At 32.6% G+C, this 15466-nt stretch overlaps 4 protein-coding genes across 4 annotated transcripts; 3 read left to right on the top strand and 1 right to left on the bottom strand.

Moving 5' to 3' along the window:
• Nucleotides 1-943: 943 nt before the first annotated feature.
• Bma-cdt-2 (Uncharacterized protein) lies at nucleotides 944-5416 on the bottom strand (the record flags this gene model as incomplete). The annotated part of the gene is made up of 14 exons (XM_043081757.1): nucleotides 944-1229; nucleotides 1388-1522; nucleotides 1618-1740; nucleotides 1840-1980; nucleotides 2108-2286; nucleotides 2516-2596; nucleotides 2743-2870; nucleotides 2965-3069; nucleotides 3343-3434; nucleotides 3548-3668; nucleotides 4134-4256; nucleotides 4356-4541; nucleotides 4802-4919; nucleotides 5318-5416. 14 exons carry the CDS (start codon nucleotides 5414-5416, stop codon nucleotides 944-946), a joined length of 1917 nt encoding a protein of 638 aa, XP_042937691.1.
• A 2921-nt stretch (nucleotides 5417-8337) lies between these two features.
• Nucleotides 8338-9633, top strand: Bm489 (Uncharacterized protein; the record flags this gene model as incomplete). The annotated part of the gene is made up of 3 exons (XM_001901929.2): nucleotides 8338-8545; nucleotides 8840-9147; nucleotides 9469-9633. 3 exons carry the CDS (start codon nucleotides 8338-8340, stop codon nucleotides 9631-9633), a joined length of 681 nt encoding a protein of 226 aa, XP_001901964.1.
• Nucleotides 9634-10243: 610 nt separating this feature from the next.
• On the top strand, nucleotides 10244-11949 carry Bma-algn-14.2 (Uncharacterized protein; the record flags this gene model as incomplete). Its single annotated transcript, XM_001901930.1, has 6 exons — nucleotides 10244-10474; nucleotides 10617-10709; nucleotides 10877-11005; nucleotides 11158-11332; nucleotides 11515-11596; nucleotides 11727-11949. The coding sequence occupies 6 exons, from the start codon at nucleotides 10244-10246 to the stop codon at nucleotides 11947-11949; spliced, it is 933 nt and encodes a 310-aa protein (XP_001901965.1).
• Nucleotides 11950-12266: 317 nt separating this feature from the next.
• Nucleotides 12267-13693, top strand: Bma-algn-14.1 (Uncharacterized protein; the record flags this gene model as incomplete). Its single annotated transcript, XM_043081756.1, has 4 exons — nucleotides 12267-12441; nucleotides 12676-12779; nucleotides 12915-13063; nucleotides 13369-13693. 4 exons carry the CDS (start codon nucleotides 12267-12269, stop codon nucleotides 13691-13693), a joined length of 753 nt encoding a protein of 250 aa, XP_042937690.1.
• Between the last annotated feature and the right edge of the window lie 1773 nt (nucleotides 13694-15466).

Genomic DNA, 15466 nt, shown 5'->3' with positions numbered 1-15466 from the left:
CATGCCAAATGCTATAAAAAAGGTAATTAGAAAAAGCCGAAAAGTACAAGGGAGTAAAGAGCGAAAAAAGGATACGAATACCTGAGAGCAGTAGGCACAGTTTCGACCAATTATGTCGACTAATTCGGATAGAGTTTGAGACTGACTTCATGTTTCAACATTTTACAATGAATGTCTTACAAAGAATAAACTCTTATACCAAGAGACCAGTAAAACAATTTACAGAAGAAAAAAGTGAGACCAATAAGTGTATGCAATTTCCAATAGATTCTTTTATCCTATAAGAATAAGCAATTTCTAATAAACTCTTTTATTTCTGCATGTTAACAGAAAAAATGTTATGTAGCCATTAAACCGTAAGGAATGTCGAAACAAAGATATCAATACTGAACATCAAAACCAGGAGCAGATAACTGTTCTAGAATCATGTTAAAAAAATATATTGAGGTAATCAGCCCATGAAAATTTGCGGTTTCAATAAATTCTGATGTAAAACAAAAATGAAAGCAGGTAGGAATAGGATAGAACTTGAATAAGTATGCATACCTCAATATAGGATAGAACTTGAATAAGTATGCGTACCTCGAATAACAAACAAGCACTTTCTTAAGATATTCAAACGTTACAACAGGACTAAACACCAACTAAAAAAAATATAAAAGATTTTCAAAATTGTTTACCAAAAATAATTTTGGATTTCACATGTTTTTTGCAGTTAATGTTATAGGATAAAATCCATAATGCAATTCACAACAAACAGTTATTTACAGCGCCTGTATTCCGAGAGATCTGAGGCAACCCATTTGGCCATGAAAGTTAAGTAAGTTAAAAAAAAAAAAGTACTTGTGAAAAATAAAAATTAAGCGAAAAATCATGCAAAAAAGATTGGTTACCAGTATTATACATCACTGCATTCAAAATAAAAAAATGCACAGAAATAAACTTAATAAGTTCGTGGTGTTTTGCTGAAATACTGATCGAGCGTTAGTTGTGTCCCACTCTTTTTTCTTGGTTTTGGTGTTGACTGACGAATATCAGTTGAAGAATTTTGAGACTGCAAATGCCTTGAGTTTTGTAAATCAGTGCGAGATTTCGCTGCCATTTTTGGTGTTGACTGCCGATGAACACGATCACGTGATTTATGTAAACTTTGTTTAACGCGAATTTTACGAGGAGATGTACGGTCGAAACGTTCTTTCAGCGAAATCATATATGAACAGTTAGATGGCCTATAAAACAGAGGACATTAAAAGTGCAAGAAAAAAAAAAAAAAAAAAAAAAAACGTAAAGCAAATGAATAACAGAACATATTTCAATATCCTAGTTCAGCGCATTACAAGTTGTTCAGAAAATTTGTAAAATATTAACAAATTAAAAACAGTCTTACCGATCGGAATTGGATGAATATTCATCCAGTTCTGGACTTCTTCCTTTATTTAATATATTCGCTTGTAACTCTGGATTCATGTTCGACATTGCAAGTTTTTCTTTGACAAAATCTGGCAAATTCATTGTTGGATACCTTAAATGACCCACAATTTGCTCCCGCTCTCAAACACACTAACAAAAGAGTAGTTAAAAGAAAATCAACAGATCAAATCAACATTAAAAGCATACTTAAAGTAGAAAGCACATGGAACTCGATTTTTCATTTCGATTCCAGAAAAATCAAGTTTTCGTGCAGCATGGCTTGATTTGTTAGTTAGATCACATAGTGGTGGAGACATCGATTCAGTGGCTCTTAAAAGAAAATTATTGGAAAAAGCTAGAAGAAAACGTTATGCTTCGAAATTTTTTGGAAGAGTCACAAAATGCGGAATAAACTGAAAGGAACCATACTTGAACATTTTTTTCACAGGTGATCCACTTCCACTTTTCGTTTCCATACCAACCCGGTTTAGCGGACTTTTAAATGGACTCTTGAAGGGACTACGTTCTGTGTTTTTCTTTTGAACTGAAACTGACACATTCAACTGTTTCCTGCAAAATATGCAGATATATACAAATAAATGGTTATATAAATAAATGACATAAAACTGCGTTCGATATATCATAAATTGCATCCGTACGTTATGAGTGATGACAAAGTGATAAGTATAAAGCATACATTGACATTTCAGCCATAGCTGTTTCAGGTAATTCATATAATTCGACACGGTCCTGTATTGTAATTGAACATAAGTCTTGATTTCCAGGGCTTTTCGTAATCCATTTCCAAATTTTCAAATACGAATCATCCATCGTAGCAATATATTGTCCACAGTTGCTGAATCTTGCAACAGTAACCTGAGTGAGAACAACCTATTTCTTTGATGAAAATTTTTATATTAACAGCACTGAAGTTACAGAAGCTACCAATGAAGTAGGATTTAAAATAATAATGAGCGGAAATGCATCAAGTTACAGAGCAAAAATTTCACGAGTGCCGGTGTCATCATCATTAAAAGAAAAATTTAATACATATTATACTGGAATGCATGTGTTTAGTTTAAAATAAAAGATAGAAATAACAAACCTCATAGCGATGACCACCTAAAGTATATTTCGGATAAGGCAAATGCTTCAATTTGCCTTTGTTAGAATTGGAATATTTTTCCTGCAATAATTAACTGACAAAATAAAAGCATTTCAGAATCAAGAACACATCCAATTAATAAATGAAAAAATCTTTCAATGCTTAAGAGCATTGAAAACTAACATATTCTAAATGCGGAAGTTTTAAAATACTAACTAATTAATAACCTGTAAATCCCAAATAACAGCGAAGCAATCACCACCTCCAAACATTACATGATCAGAAGTTGGAGATGCAGCAATTCTAAAATCATACGTATTGAAAGACGTTCGCTTCACTCCTTGTAAAATTCCAACTGAAATTTTCAAAAACTTTAATCCTTCATATAAATGGGGAACGAAACCAAACATATGATGATACTCTAAACAATATTAAAATGAAAGAAGTACCTGGTGTGTCATTCAATCCCTGTATGCTGTACTGATAAATTTTCAAGTCTGTGGATGCAACAAAAAGTGATGAGCTAAAGCGATCAAGGCATATCGAAGCAATACCTCAATAAAAAAGTGCGATTATTTCTTAAAAGTTTATTTAAACTAGACAAAAAATAATCGAAATTGTTAGAAAAAATATTCAGATTTGTTGTGAGATCATGACATAAAACTTAAATTGCTTCTTTCAATTCTTCTTTTTTGAAAAATAAATGATAATATAATTTGTGTCTTGTAAATTATAACATCATGTTTTTGTCCTACTGGAACAAAATTACACAAAGTAATTCCAGTTAATTGCTTAAAATAAATGCGAGTTCTAGAATATCAACACACCAAAATCACGAGTTGAAGAACTATTTGGATCTTCAAGGATACGAAATGGACTATTTTTGCCACGATAACGGAGATCCCAAAAGCGAATACCTCTGCAGTGAATTTAGCATCAGAAGAATCATGTAGCACCAGTATGAGAAATAAAAGAACCATTAGATGAAAAGCATAATACAAACGCGTATTAGCCGCAAAAACAAAACACTACGTTTTGAAAGATGAAGATGCAGATATTAGGGTATTTCCACCATAATGTACTAAAGAAGTGATTCCTTTTGAACTCATCGAAACTGACATACGCGATCTTCGTTTTGTCCCAATACTTTGACCTGAAAAAGCACGAATCAGAATCGCAAAATGCTACCAGGACTTACGAACTGGATTGACAAAGCTGACAAAGACAAGACCGAGATATATTAAGGAAGCAAATAAGACCGGTGACTCCTGCGTTTTGATTCGTTCTGTACGTTAAAGGATGTCTAGATCTCAAAAATCTATAATGCCAAATTATCTAACCAAATTTGTCCTACATTTGTCAAATGATGGCACACTAGTACGAAAATAAACTAAAAAGAGGGAAGAATACCACGATCTCTCTTCATTTCTAACAGCTCATATTTGCTCTGACATATCTCTTTTTAGTTTCTTAGAAAAAAAAAGGAAAGTCAAGAAAGGAAAATCAAAAAAGTCAAATACTCCATCTTTTTACCAAACGCTTTTAGGTATTATCAGTCATACTTCGAAAATTAAACTTGCTGGAGTACTGTTGCATATACATGTAAATATTAACGTACGTTTAGAAGCTAGTAAAGGATGTGTGTTTTCGAGAAGACTGAAAGGACGTACAACAGAAGCTTGTGGTTCTCGCTGATCCCAAATGCAAATTGTTCCATCTCGAGCTCCTGTTGCAAAAAGATCTGAAATCTGCAGTTGTTTTTTTGAATGAAAAAGTCATAAAACACCAAAAGCTCTAATCTGCAATGAAAAGTTGATGAAAAGAGGATTACGAAACTAACCAGGATTATCGTCTGATACAGAAAGAGCGCGGACGGAACCTTCATGACCTAAAAATTGCTGCAACGCAAGTTGTCGCTCAATATCCCATGATGTTACCTTTGCATGACCAGATATTGAAATTAAATTGTTCGGCCGATTTGCAACAAATGACACATCGATTACACAACTTCGATCAGCAGAAATTGCTAAAAATAGTTGGAAATGCTACATGAATGAGCTGCTCAAATCTCCTTACCATAAGTTTAAGCTTTTACTTGGTTTTCTTCTCTCCAAAAAAGTAATTTCGCGCAGCAAATATTAATTCCGAACAATAATTTTGAACAAAGTAATAAAGTAAAAATTGAGATAAAATGGAGAAACAAAGAGACAAGAAATAAATCAAGAAAAAAAACGCTATTTGGTTGGAGATGCATCAAAGTAAGTGGACTTACATAAGTGGACTTACAATTTGTTATAACATCTTCTCGAGCATCCAAGAAGTGAATAAAGCCATTTTCATCACCGATAGCCAGCAAATGTTCTACAGACGGATCCTTGGCAAACTGACAAACCACCCATGCGTTCTGAAATTAGCGACAGTTGTTCCAATACAGAATGATTGGTAGTTTGGACTCATTTTCATGCTTTTCATTTCAGGCTTTGGAATTCTATGTGAAGTTAGATTCCACAAAGTGAAAGGTTTTCCTAGCATTGAAAGCGTATATGCATGAATATATTGATACGATTTCCATGTTAAATTTTAACAGAAAAGCCAGCGTATTTAGAAATTGGTATTTAGAAACTGGCTCTTTAACTCCTTGAATTTGTCAGTTCTCTTGCATCATTAAAAGTTCATCAGTCCTTGTTTGAAAGACATGAAATTCGAGTTCTTCCTGCGACAAATTCTTCCTTCTAAAGTAATCGATCGAGTAGAGGGTTAGAAACAGTATGAGCTGGAAAGGAAATAGAGGAAAAAAATTACCGAGGAAACGAAGCATTTAGTAGAAGAATAATTTAGAAAGTACGAATCCGGTACCACTCTCGACACCCTTTGACCCCAGTACATGCAGCGAATACCCATCGATCCTTGACATTCGGTATACCTTCACCACCCACCTGATTAGTTCTAGTAGTTTCAAATCCCGTTCTAATTTCCAAATCCTGAAAGTCATTGGCTACGATGCAAACCAATATCTCACCCAAAAGACTTGGCTTGTATGATTTCGACGAGATGTAGTATGTACTATATAGGTTGGGCAGGGTACTTTCCCGTGGTAGCTCTGTTACTCACTACACCATTGTTTCCCAACGGATCAAAATATTTGAAGGAGAGAAAGGGATGTCCAAGCAAAACTTTGTAACAGCGTAGAATATAAATTTCCTTTAGACCCAACAAATATGAAGTTAAATCTTAACTCAGAAAAATTTTAATTGTTAAGTTAGACGACTTCTCTTATTAAAGTTTTCTCTTCTTGATAAAAAGAAGAGAAAGAGAGCAACCTCGCACATTACTACTTACTGTTCTCATTTTCACCTACTCTGTTCCTACAACTTTGCATTGTTTGAATGCGCAAAAAATATACAAATTAGAAAAAAACTGTGCTAATATCTTAAAAGAAAAAACAAGAAAACAGAATGCAATAATGTATTCAATAGAATAATTCTGTTTATTGAGTAAAAAGTGATTCGTCTTTTCAAATTACAAATCATTAATAATACACTTTTGACTTTCGTTTCAACTTTCCATTTTGATTAGCTTATTAGTGAAATGCTATTATCATCTATTAGTAGTCCTCTCTAAGTTTAATTACTACTTCTTACAAAGAATTCAGACTAGTCTTACAACAGATTGTGTTACTTTTTTCCTATGAGATATTTTTTCTCACCAAACCATCCATAACAAATTTCATTCAACTATTTAACAAAAATGGATTTAAACTATCACCGCTGACTTGACTCTTATTATTTATACACGCATGTACGTCACGTGTCACGTTTATGTTATTTTAAAGCTTCATGGGATTATCAACAAACATGAGTACATGCAAGTATGCATAATTACTTATCACTCCTATTCTATCGTACGCACCTGGCTCCCCAATATATCTTAAATATAAGAAATATTCTCTATCCTGTTACTTTTTGTTGATCCCATTAATTTGAAAATTTCATCAGAATATTTCAATGCTTTTTTAAGGACAAACACATTTTGATAGGTGTTTCTAATGTAGACAGTCTATTCTTGCTACTATCAAACCATAATCTTAATTTGTTTTAATATCGTGAAAAAAAAAAAAAACTAGGTAATAAACCTTATGAGAATTATTTATCTCATGCATTTCGAAATCACTGTTTCATACTTTTTCTTTAATGCATTAATTTTGCAGTTATTTTTTATCCAAAATTTGTCTATATATTACTAATCTATTACCATTCAATATGAAGAATTCGATATGCCCACTGTATCATGGTCTTCCAAATCAGAATTACGTTATTTTTGCTTTTCTTAAATTGGCTAATTTATTACTAGCTGACGAGATTAACGAGTATCTGGTCTATCCATATAATTCCTAATTTAATTTCTTATTTATGTTATAGCTTCTACTACTATCTAATTGTCATCAAATAAATTCCTAGTGAATTTCACTTCGTTTTTCCTCAACCAAAATTAATTTCGGTGCAACATTTTCAATTTGAGAAGTAACAGTCAAATTTGAATATAATTGATCAATTGAATTGAATAGGTAAGTACTTATTCCATTACATAGTTTTAAAATATTTTTTTTTTTCGTTCGATCAATGAAGTCATAATTTGACACATATTTGTGTTGACATTTTCCAACTTTTGTGATTGTCTAATCTCACCCTGCCACTCTCAATGACTTCAAAATTGGTGTGTATTCTTTTTCTCAATATGCATACACTTCACTCAACAGACATCCTCAAATTTCTCAAAATTATGTTTTGTTGTATCAAATTGGTCGCTCTCTCTTATTTGCTGTTTGCTGCAAATATGTATCTTTTGACACTTTGTGCATAACTCAGTCCTTTGTACCTTTCATTATCTTCGAACTATTTATTAAATTTTAGTAGATGAAATTATGAATGTCCTAAATGTAGTAAATAAATTTTAACACAATTAATGTGCATTTTTGCTATTATTTTTTTTAATCTTTTTAAATCTTTTTTGAGCCTTAAAAAAATTTGTTAAATCTTTTTTAAAACGTTCAAAACCACTTTTTAAAAAAAAATGGTTAAAAATATAGGTTGAAAACCTTTAACCAAAAAAACGTTTGAAACTAATTTTTTAAAGGTTTTGACAAAAAGTCATAATAAATCACATTAAAAAAAAATAATTACTGATTTGACTTAACCTTCTAATTTGATACTGAAGTTGAGGTGATTATCGTATACAATTATTACATAAGAGATTTGCTTTATTATTTCCTCGACATTTCTTTTAGAATTTTTTCAAATTATTATATATATATATATAACAAATTTTTGGAAAAAAGCATTTATTTTCTAAATATTTTATTTTTTGTAAGTGAAGGAAAATTAAAATTTCGTTTTTCTTAATGCTAAGAGCAGTCGAATACTCATTTTCTATATTGTCATTAAAACATTACTGACGAAAAACAATGTCGTTTTTCCATAAATTCGGAAAAACGTTTGATGAAACGAGCTTAGGTAGTGTTAATTGTTCAGTAAAACTAAGTTTATTTATCGTTTCAAAATTGATTTTTGTTTTGCTTAAAATGAATGCCTCGAACTAATTGCCAACATATAAATCATAAAACATTTTGTTTTATTCGTGGAAATTCTTTTTAGTCCAATGATAGCGAAGGTATTCATAAACTTTTACGCCCATATATTCTTTTTATTTCGAGAAAAATAATGTATCAGTATTGCTTGTAAACGTTTAATATATTATTCTTTTTCAAACTATTTCATTATGTCATAGAAACATTTTTATTTACTGTAAAAGTTTCAGTCACAGATATGTCCAGTTTTCCGGTGTTGAATCCGACACATGTGTTAATTATTTATGGTGGACTTTGTGGTTTGTTATACATTGAAACAGATGGTTTCCATCGTGAAGTTCCGTACGTGAATATTATGCCAACGCTTGCTTTGACTGTACTTGCGTTAACATTACGTATGAAAAGGGAAATCAAACTATTCACTTCTTTAACATTTCTTGTTTTTGGTATGTATAACCTGTTCACTAAAGTTAGTCGTAAATCAAATTTATGTATTAAAAAACTGAATCTTGAATTGAATTGAATTGAATTAAAACATTAATAGACTGCAAATTAAAAAAAAGAAACTTTTGCATCGTTACTCAAAAGATAAACTAAAGTACTGGGAATAGATGAAAGTTCAAGACTTAGAAGTAAAGTCATCTCATTTCACATCATCGAGTGATCTCTCATCGTGTAACTTACACTTCAATTGCCACAACTTCAAACCTATCGAAATTATATTAAAGCTCTCTTCTTAGCTCTTGGTATATATTTAAATTCATCGCAATGGCATAATAAATTACAAATCGTTTGTGGATTATTTACAATCGCACATATTTTATACATATCATCCTTCACTTTGTCTATTCGGCGGTTATGGCTTGGATGTGCGGTAGTGGTAACAACATACGTCGTCGCTTTTCTCTATGTCTGTTTTGTTGATTTATTCTGGTCCGTACCGATTCTAATCCTCAATCTCTCACTTCATTTTATTATACTTGGAATTTCTTTGATTGCGGCCGGATCCATTTGGCATTACGGATCTGAACGAGAAGATGTACGAGAGGTTTGTGATTTTAAATCTTTTGGTTTTTTCTTTTTTTTTTGAAATGAAATTCGTAATGTGAGATTTGTTCATTATTATACAGCAGTTTTACTCACTTTCTTATTTTTTCCATAAGTTTCTCGACATTTCATTCGCAGAATTAATCACAAAAATTTGGGCTCGCATATGTTAAAATGTTAAAATCTTTTGTGTACCGATTCTAATCCTCATTCTCCCAGTTCATTTTATTATACTTATTTTACTAAATGAAAAAGCTTTGAACCATTTGCTTTTCCCGTTAGCAAAGAAGGAAATCTGATTTTCCTCACCGATCTATTTCAGGCTGCACTGTTAAGATTTCTGGGTCTGTTATCGCTTATGGCTTTTGCCAGTCTGTTATTACTTGATCGATTTGGGAGTCGAATTAACGGATTCAATTATATAAGCACCGTATTATTTTATATCGGTCAACCGCTTTTATTTGTTGCGAACCAGCGAACCTTCTAAATACACTTGTGATATCATAGCATATAGCAATGTTACACACACACTATTAATAGAGATTATCCATTCACAAATATTCCAATAAATCGCAATACTGTTTCATTTTATGTAATTAAGTTAAATTCATTTCTAAACCCAAAAATGCAGAGTATAATTATTCTGCACTTCATATCACTGCAAAAATCTTCGCAGTGATAAGTGATTCCTCAATGAGTGGCACAAGTTCTAGGCACTTCTAAACATCCTATCAAATTTTGTTGTAACGAAGTGCACTGCAGAAATATCCATCCTATTTCGGATTCTTAGTGAAATAATCTTGAATGTAACGACAGGCGCACTGCTGAGAAGTTATTATTGATTTCTAAATCTCGAAAAATGCTTCTGGAGTTCTCAAACTGATGAGAATTTTGATGCTTAATAAACGGATAGGTCAATGTCAAAATTATGTCTGCATTTTGACAATGTAACATTTTATTTTTGATATTTCCAGAATTTAAATTCAACTTTAACAGCATGCAAATTTCTGTCATCACCTATATAAAACATATAGGAACAATATCTTCTGTTATTTTTCTAAATGATATCAGCTGAAACGGTGAACTGGTTTTTCCTTATGGCTGGACAAATTTTACAGAGCCAAATGAAAAAGTCACAAAATCAGTCACAACAGTACAATCTGGCGAAAGAAGGGAGTGTTATAAATATCAAAGCCATATCATCAGGTAAAGGCAAGATGGAAACAGGCAGATCACTTACGCATTTACCACTTGCGCCTTCGATTTTCCAAGCAACATCCGTATTACCATCTGCAACCGTGCCAAACAGTGCCCCTTCCTTTCGGGAGGTAATTTTATATCACATATGACATTTAAGGCATCACTAGACATATATTTACCTATGAGAATCTCTCATGGAACTCTTATAGGAATATGTTAACTTAGACTTTAGGATAAAATTACTAAACTGTTGTGTGGGCGGTATTTCAGAATACTTTTCTCAGTACAGCAAAATTGGCGACACGAAGCAAAAGGAAACAGAAAGGTGGTGGGAATGGACTAATGATAATTGCTATTATGCATGTAATTATTCCTTATATTGATATTACGAATATGGCGCAATTGTCGATCTTGAACATTTTGTACTTTCCTTTCAGCTGAACTTGTTTCCTCTTATTCTTAGTTCTAAAATCCAAGAAATCCTATAATTTAAAGAATAAAATGGATCGATTATTTACGTAACATTGCAGCTTCTTCTTGCATGTGGTCTGATAGACTTAGGCATGTTTCTTGCTATTCGATTTAATCACTATGGCCATATATGGCCTGATAGCTATGCAAAGTTATCAGTTTCCGAATATCGACTTTACCGTAACCAGGTAAATATTTCTTTCCTTTCTGAATATCACAAAAAGAGGTATTCTAAAACTCGGAAGAAGGAAATATTCACCAGTATTTGATGAGGAAAGAAGAAAATTAAATAGAAAGACAATATGAGTTATTTTACTTTGAAATTAATCAATTATTTCAGATACTTTCTATTCGTGTCCTTTACTCGCCTGTAACAATAGCTATTGGCTTGATGATATTTTTCCCAAAAAGCATTTATTTATTAATTATTTTCATTTCCAAAGTATCATTTTGTAGAGCAGCGATAGTTGATGGGAGTATTTCCTTTCTTGCACTTACTTATGCGTGCATTACAGGTTGTCCTTTTTTTTTAAAAAAAAAAGGGGATTTAAAAATGAATTTAACATGTTAGAAGGGTGAATTTTGTGGGTGGTTAGAATAGTAGGAAATCATTGCAAAAAAGTTGGTCAGATGATTCAGAGCTCTTGATGGACTGAACTCCATGAATGACCTCTGACCAGTTGCGATTACATTACAGGCACACATGCATATGTTGTATTGCACAATATTTCAATGATTGATATCGAAGAAAGCAGTGATATTCTTTGTTATGCTATCAGGTACTGGTCTTGTTCCTTTGAAGTCAAATAAGTATTATCGACTGAATTAGTAAGTTTCGAAGTTGCAAACAGAAACAGTAATGCATAATTAAAAGTCAATAGAAACAACTTGGATTAGTTCCATTTTCAGAGGTCCACGTGAAAAAGCACCTCAAGAATTACGTGATCGATGCTTACTGGCTGCATATAAAATGTTTGGTAATCACTTATCGTTGCAATCCATAATTGCTATACTTGTAATCATCGTATGCATTATCGATTTCATTTATCTTTTTTGTGAAACGGATTCAAATGCAATGCAAGTGCAGAAGAAAATTCAACTCCAATCAAAAGCTCATAAAAAATGCTTTTAATTATATCCAAATTGATGTTCAATTGAAGTTTTCCAAAGAAATATTATTATTACTAATACTATAAACTCAAAGTTTGGAAAACCAAATTTTATATAATTAAAAAAGAAGGCAAGAGAAATGAAATGCAGAAGATTGTTCCTTTCAGTATGAATCGATGTAGCATGAAATATCGTTTCTCTTATTTCACTTCAATAAAAACCTTTATATTAATTTCAAACGAACCTATCATCCATAACTCCACATGTGAGTGAGATGCTGGATTGCAAAGCGTCTCTTCTGTCCCAGAAGACTAGTGGACAGGATGCGAGCATATTGGCATGGTTGAGTATATCAGTAGTTGTGGGACGTTTGTGCACTTGTCGGTGATACCGTTGTTGACATTTGTCGTGTTATACGCGTGGTACGTCAAGCGACACTCATGCGTGAACCACAACATGGCGAAAGGGAAGCGTCCGTCAACGTCAATACGAATGTGCTATGTGTTTGGGTCTGGTATGATTTTGCTGCAAATTGCTTACATATTATATTTTTTAGCAAATAAATATGATGCATTTTCTCCACTTGAATATTTTAATGGAAATATTTGGTCTGCCAGGTATTTAGAATTAGGCTAACTTATGTTTGAAATATTTGTGCCTGTTCGTTTTTCTAGCAAAATTTCTAACATAACTTGGCTTATTTTCAGTCTAAGAGTTCTGAAGTTAGTACATATTGTCTGTTTTTCAGGCGGCCACACTGCTGAATTATTAACTCTTATATCCGCCTTTAGACAACAGTTCGGTCATCGTATATATATTGTTTCCGATACTGACAAACTAAGCGGACGAAAGGTGAAGTATGGAGAATGCATCTACGAATTTAGACTTTCAGCATGTGTTGGGAAAAAGTCATTTGCTGAGAAGTTTTGTGAGCTTTTATGAAACTCAAAGAAAGAACGACGCTTGAGTTTATCAGCAATATTTAAGATAATCGAATTTGAAAAATCGCAAAGCCTGGGAAACTTCCGAGTAGAACGAATAAGCAGAAGTCGGGAAGTAAAACAAAACTACATTACTTCAATATGGACAACAATTTGGGCCTGCATTGAAAGCTTATTTTTGATATGGCGAATAAGGTGATCAGTTTACTGTTCACATAGAAGGTAATATTTTTAAAATTATGGAAGAGGCGGAATTGTTGGAACTTGGGAAAATTATGAAGTTAACATTTCAGATTTTAAGATTTAAAGTCCGAGTTGGATTTTCTTATTAAGCCTCGAAGTTGGAGGAATTATTATGCTCGCTACCTCAACAATACTAAGATTCTTTTTGTTTTTGGTAAAGGGGTCCTGATGTTTGGAGTCGAAGTTATTCTCTAACGTGTGCAAAGTATTAAAGTTTCATTGAAGTTTCACATTAAAATTTAAAGTTTTTTTTTCAGGCCTGATGCAATAATCTGCAACGGACCAGGTGTTTGCTTACCAATTTGTTTTGCTGCGGCACTGTTCGATTTGTTACGACTTCATAATGTGCAATTATTTTATATTGAAAGTTTATGCCGGGTAAAAAAGCTGTCAGTAACCGGACAAATTTTATATAAATTACGCATTCCTGACATTTTTTTTGTGCATTGGGAAGATCTTGTTCATCGCTACCCACGTGTTTTTCTGATACCATGCACTGGTCGGGTCCAAAATATTCGTTATGTAAGTGATTCCAGTGGAGGCTATGGTTGTGGGATGATAAAATCATGTCTTAGAAGCTAATTGACATTATGGTTCCTGAAGTTTTAAGGATGTTGATAGAGAAATATGAACTCTACATTGACTATTTTTTATGTCTGTAGAATAAATTTTTCCTAGCACAAGTTCTCTTTACTTTGCTGAGTAAGAGCAAGGTGAAATTTTTACGAATTTTAATGAGTCCGAAGACATTTTTTAGCTAGCAAAGCTTTTTCCAGTGAATTCCATTTTGTCACTTTTTTGACATCTTCATTTCTTTTCATCATAATAATTATTCGATGAGCTGACACACAGTGATTACTCATAACAAAAGAAGTTTACATTCGTCAACTGCTGATGTTTATAGTTGCAATTATAAATGGTTGTTTTTTATATATAATTATATATAGTGAAGACGACCTGATCTGCCATTTTTTTTTTCTGCTCCTATGTTAGCAATAACAGAGACTCTTTAAGCTGAAACGTTATTTCTACAACTTTCTGTATAAAAGTGCAGTTCATTCTTGAGAATTCAACCATTTCTTTTTACTGCCACGTAGTGAAATAATGTTTTTTTCGGCTTTTTTGTAATTACGCTTCATCTGCATTCTTTACTACTTTATCAAACAGTACCCTGGAAGAGAAATAATCGCTTTTTATCATAAATTGAGGAAAGCAGCCCTTTAGTAAGTAAACTGAGAATTTGGAAAATTAATTTATGAATACGATTATTCATACGGTCAGTTCACGGTATTCAGTCATCCTTCGGATAGTGATAAAAACTTTTATGTTTTTGGTACGCTTCTGGTTTACAGTGCCTAAGATGTTTAGATGAGTTTTCCAGATAGGGATGATGAATATTTAAGGATACTCACTCATCACTTAGTTGATTAAAAAAACCGGCCGTGTTCTATTGGAGAGTAATTCAAAACTGATGAATACTAGAGTTACGTGCTTATGATAGAGGTCAGAAAAAATAACCCTGCTATAGAGCGGCAAAATAGAGGAAAGAGTGAGAGATGTACAGATTTAACTAGGAAGATGTACAGATTTAACCAGGATGAAATCTAAATATAATTTTATGTGAAAAAAATTTTGTAGCTATCCGAAATAGGGCAAGAGAAAGATGCTTCATGACATGAAACAAAACCATAGGCCGAGAGAATTATGATGTGGAGAAAACTGGTCCCAGAACCAGTTTTTCCCCTGGACTATCCCCTCCTCATATGTATGTATGTGTACATGTCTGTCATAATTCCTCTTAGGCATAATTGGAAAGCAAAAACATATGAGATTTGCCCATTTCTTGATGTGTTTCAACTCGCATACCTCGTTTGATATACCTAATCTCATTACACCAGCCGAGCTTTTATGAGACAAGTTAACTACTGGATATTTTATTTCTTTCTGCTTAATAACTGGCGGAAACTTTATGCTGAAATAATTTATGCAGACTTCATTTCTATTCTATATTTATATTCGTTAAAATAAGGACTGCGCTATCAAATGACTATCTTATCTGGAAATTGTAACTATCACAGATGCACTGGGTCCTACACAGTACCTTATGTTTCGGCAATCTTATCTGAATATCACGCGGGATTCCCGAGGAAATATTTGTCCCTCTATACCTCTTGTAATAGTTTCAGGATAGTAGGTGAAGAAAGAACTGTTTTAAACTTTATTTACAAAGTTAAAAAAAGTTGTTAGAATCACACAGATAAAACAAGAAACCAGTAAGTGGTGAATGAACTGAACGGAAAGTACGATGATATTAATGGAAATATGACATCCATAAGACAGATATAATGCACAGAA

The sequence above is a fragment of the Brugia malayi genome, assembly GCF_000002995.4.
Source record: "Brugia malayi strain FR3 genome assembly, contig: Bm_v4_Chr4_scaffold_001, whole genome shotgun sequence".
NCBI classification, from domain to species: Eukaryota; Metazoa; Nematoda; class Chromadorea; order Rhabditida; family Onchocercidae; genus Brugia; species Brugia malayi.
Note: the sequence above shows the minus strand (reverse complement) of the source record. Positions and strands in the feature narration are given on the sequence as shown.